This window comes from Laccaria bicolor, genomic scaffold (genome assembly GCF_000143565.1).
Source record: "Laccaria bicolor S238N-H82 LACBIscaffold_52 genomic scaffold, whole genome shotgun sequence".
Taxonomy (NCBI): Eukaryota; Fungi; Basidiomycota; class Agaricomycetes; order Agaricales; family Hydnangiaceae; genus Laccaria; species Laccaria bicolor.
In genome coordinates, this window is record NW_001889923.1 from 173,262 (window position 1) to 177,406 (window position 4,145).

At 40.0% G+C, this 4,145-nt stretch overlaps 1 protein-coding gene across 1 annotated transcript; it reads left to right on the top strand.

The window, feature by feature from the left end:
* Positions 1-2,095: 2,095 nt before the first annotated feature.
* On the top strand, positions 2,096-3,887 carry LACBIDRAFT_333529 (uncharacterized protein; the record flags this gene model as incomplete). The annotated part of the gene is made up of 6 exons (XM_001888142.1): positions 2,096-2,109; positions 2,365-2,481; positions 2,537-2,595; positions 2,817-3,389; positions 3,440-3,577; positions 3,796-3,887. 6 exons carry the CDS (start codon positions 2,096-2,098, stop codon positions 3,885-3,887), a joined length of 993 nt encoding a protein of 330 aa, XP_001888177.1.
* Between the last annotated feature and the right edge of the window lie 258 nt (positions 3,888-4,145).

Sequence of the window (4,145 nt, forward strand, 5' to 3'; positions counted from 1 at the left end):
ATACCTACTGTCCTATCTCAAGACATAATTGCAAGCTCATTGACATGACATGACCAGTTTTTGACATCATGACCAAGTTTGCCTTTTACGCTGTCTGCTTTCACATTGATAACTACTGGCCTGTCCCAAACATAGTCAACTTTGATACAGGTCTTTGAGGGCTGTAGGATGATGGGCTGATTCATCCTTTGAGGTGTCTTGAAGACAGGTCATGTTGTAAGTTGACCATGTATTGAGTAGATATCAACATGAATAGCCTTCTCTAGCTTGAAAGCCAACTTGGGCATGATGTGAGGAACTGATGATGTGGCAATAGCAATATGTAAAGTCATGTCAATCCTTCAGCCATATCCCCATATGAGCTTACAATTATGTCTTGAGATAGGACAGTAGGTATCAATATGAAAGACATAGAATGGCCTTTCCTAATGTGAAAGACAACTTGTGCATGATGTCAAATACTAATGCTGCAGCACTGGCAATATGATGGCAATCCTTCAACCTCATCCCCATAACATAGATAGGGCCAAGGACACCATAAACTACATGTCAACTACAAACTTTTTTAAATGAAAAAGCAGACACTACAAACTCTTCTAATAAAAAAGCACACACTACAAACTTTCCTAATGAAAAAGCGCAACACTACAACTTTTGTAGTCTCAAAAAGCGGTCACTACAAACTTTTTTAATGAAAAAGCGCACCACTACAACTTTTGTAGTCTCAAAAAGCGGTCACTACAAACTTTTTTAATGAAAAAGCGCACACTACAAACTTTGTAGTCAAGATAACCTTTTGACTCTAACCCTAACTATGTAGTCTAAGTCCATGCTTTTGTAGTCTAAGTTCGACTTTTGTAGTCTTTTGTAGTGTATTAGTAAATTTTGTAGTCTAATTTCGACTTTTGTAGTCTTTTATAGTGTATCAGTAAACTGTGTAGTCTAAGTCCGACTTTTTTGTAGTCTATCAGTAAACTTGGTAGTCTATATCTGATTCTTATAGTACAGGATGCACCTTCCTTTTTTGGTCATTTTCCCCACGATACAATAATTGTAGCCCTTTCTTTTAGCTTTCTGAATATACTGAAATCATGTTATTTGGTTTTGTTTTTATAGAGAAAAACACAAAAAAAAAAAAAACACGATGCTTTTGAAATTCCTTTACCTAATATCTCCACAACGGGAGCACTTCAGAACATAATTCAAACAGATTCGGGAAGCTACAGTGCAGGGCTACAACTTTCGTTTTTTGACCATTTTTCGTAATTGGCCATGTGACCACCCTCCAGGGAAGCCCATTGCATGGACCCTGACATGTGGGATACATTTGAAAAATTGCAATGAAATATCCAGGGATACATTTGAAAAATCACAATGAAATACCCAGGAATATATTTGAAAAATTGCAATGAAATACCCAGGAATACATTTGAAAAATCGCAATGAAATGCCCAGGGCTACATTTGAAATTTTGCAATGAAATACCCAGGAGTATCTATTGAAAAATCGCAATGAAATACCCAGGGTATCTATTTGAAAAATTGCAATTAAATACCAAGGTATCCATTTGAAAAATTGCAATGAAATATCCAGGAATACATTTGAAAAATCGCAATGAAATACCCAGGGTATCTATTGAAAAATCGCAATTAAATGCCCAGGTATACATTTGAAATTTTGCAATGAAATGTCCAGGGATACATTTGAAAAATCGCAATGAAATACCCAGGGTATCTATTGAAAAATCGCAATTAAATGCGCCAGGTATACATTTGAAATTTTGCAATGAAATGTCCAGGGTATCTATTTGAAAAATCGCAATGAAATGCCCAGGGCTATATATTGAAAAATCGCAATGAAATACCCAGGAATACATTTGAAAAATCGCAATGAAATGCCCAGGGTATCTATTGAAAAATCGCAATGAAATGCCCAGGGCTATATTTGAAAAATATCGCAATGAAATACCCAGGGTATCTATTGAAAAATCGCAATGAAATGTGCCAGGTATCCATTGAAAAATCGCAATGAAATGCCCAGGGTATCTATTGAAAAATCGCAATGAAATACCCAGGGATACATTTGAAAAATCGCAATGAAATACCCAGGGTATCTATTGAAAAATCGCAATGAAATATCCAGGGATACATTTGAAAAATCACAATGAAATATCCAGGGCTGCATTTGAAATTTCGCAGAAAATGCGCTGGGTATCTATGGAAAATTCACTATGAAATACCCAGGCCTACATTTGAAATGCCTTTCAAAAAATCCTAAGCATTATAGATATAGCCTCTAGGCTTAAGTCTAAGTTATAGAAATGACTCTCTAGGCTTAAGTCTAGGTTATAGATAAAAGTGGTAGCCACCAGTCTCTGTCATCCGTCAACTTTTTCTTGAAGGATAGCTTTCGCCTTGACGAAGTCCTGGACTCATCCGATTATGACTTTGAGATAGTAGCCTTGCGACCAGGTGACAGACTGTAAGTTCATTATTGTTATACCCTATGCAATCTTTGACTAAATACATTGGAAAAGCTTTATGATGCCTTGCCAACCTCATTTTGTCTTTGGTTATGCTCACTCAATATGTCTTGGTGGGCATTCTTACCTTACGCACCACATGCAAGGGACACTCCGAGGCCTCATACATTCATTCGTCTTACACGAATTCCTGACCAATATTGCTCATCCCACTCATGTTCTGTTGCGTCGTATGGTTCTCTTTTATCATATGGGCTTAATCGAAGATGAGATCCCAGAATCTGGTATACTTCCTGTCTCCCCCATCAACTTTTGTCTTACATCCATGCAACAGATCCCGCCGCATCTCATTTGCCAGACATCAAAGACTTCACTGGTTTAATGGATTTACTTTCAGCTTGTGTCCTCGTAATCTTAGGGAATGTCCTCGATTTTAGGACTTATCGCGCACCCTCTCAAGACGAATACAAGAAGGCCAATAAAAATCAGCAGATTCTGATTGACCATGAAATCAACAGCATCACTATCAGGGAAAGATTTGCCATCTGCTATGCTCGGGGAGTTGCTCTCCATCTCATTAACTGGATACGCATCTGCTCCGAGATCAGGGGACCTGGAGGTGCCGTTATCACTGACTTGCCCTCTCGCTTTTTCATTCAGATCACCCAAACCTTGATCAAGTACAAAGAAGGTGCAAATACTTCAAAGCTTGATTTACAGGCAAATTGCACGTTGGGCATGCTTATGAAGCAGATCGAAAACATTGTAAAGGTTGATCCCCATATTCTTACTTGGTGGTCGGAACGACATTTGCTACCTTCCGGATCGCTGGCACTGGAGAACCAGGAGGAGTACTCTGTTCGGTGGCCTGAGTCCCGACGTAAAGAATGGTCAAGCATCAACCATGGTATGTTTTGAATCTTGGATGTGCTATGCCAGCTCACACTCTGTCATCAGAATTCATGGAGGATGGTATTACACCATTAGACCGACTGTGCTTTGAGTCCCAACAAGATCGTCAACATTTTGAATCATCGATGGTCATTCCTCATTTGAAAACGAATTCCTCTGCCATGCAACATCCCCCCAAGCGTAGTAAGCGCTCTGGTTCTGAGAGGAATAGCCAGGGAGCGTCTGGGGACGATGATTGACCTGGTTCGTTTGTTCCCTTCATCGTTTCTAATCATGCATCAGACCCACCTTTTACCCTAGGCATCTCTGTGCTTCTGTGTATACCATGTATTTGTTCAGTATCCTCATGAAATGGAACATCACATTTATCATTACATTTGTATGTTGTGACATCACCCTAGCCTGTAAGACCCACCAGACGTGCCGAAATCCATACCCTTACACCTGGACCCTTGGTTATTCCAGTAGAATATGTGCACGTGCACCTAGCTAATGGTCTCCAACCGTGATCACAGACGTCAGTGAGTCTTATCATCTCCACCCACTCAACACCAGTGATTGCAGATCACTTATTGCGCATGCAAAGACGCGAAGCCTATCGATCGTGATTTGCAAATGCAATATGCAAAAAAGGAGGGACCGTTGAGGAGGACGGTCAAAGGGGCCATTGGTGAGGAGAAATCAGAAGAAGGCTACCATTATTTCTGATGCATCATCCGGCGAAGATCTGGAGGAACGCGCTACAGTGCTG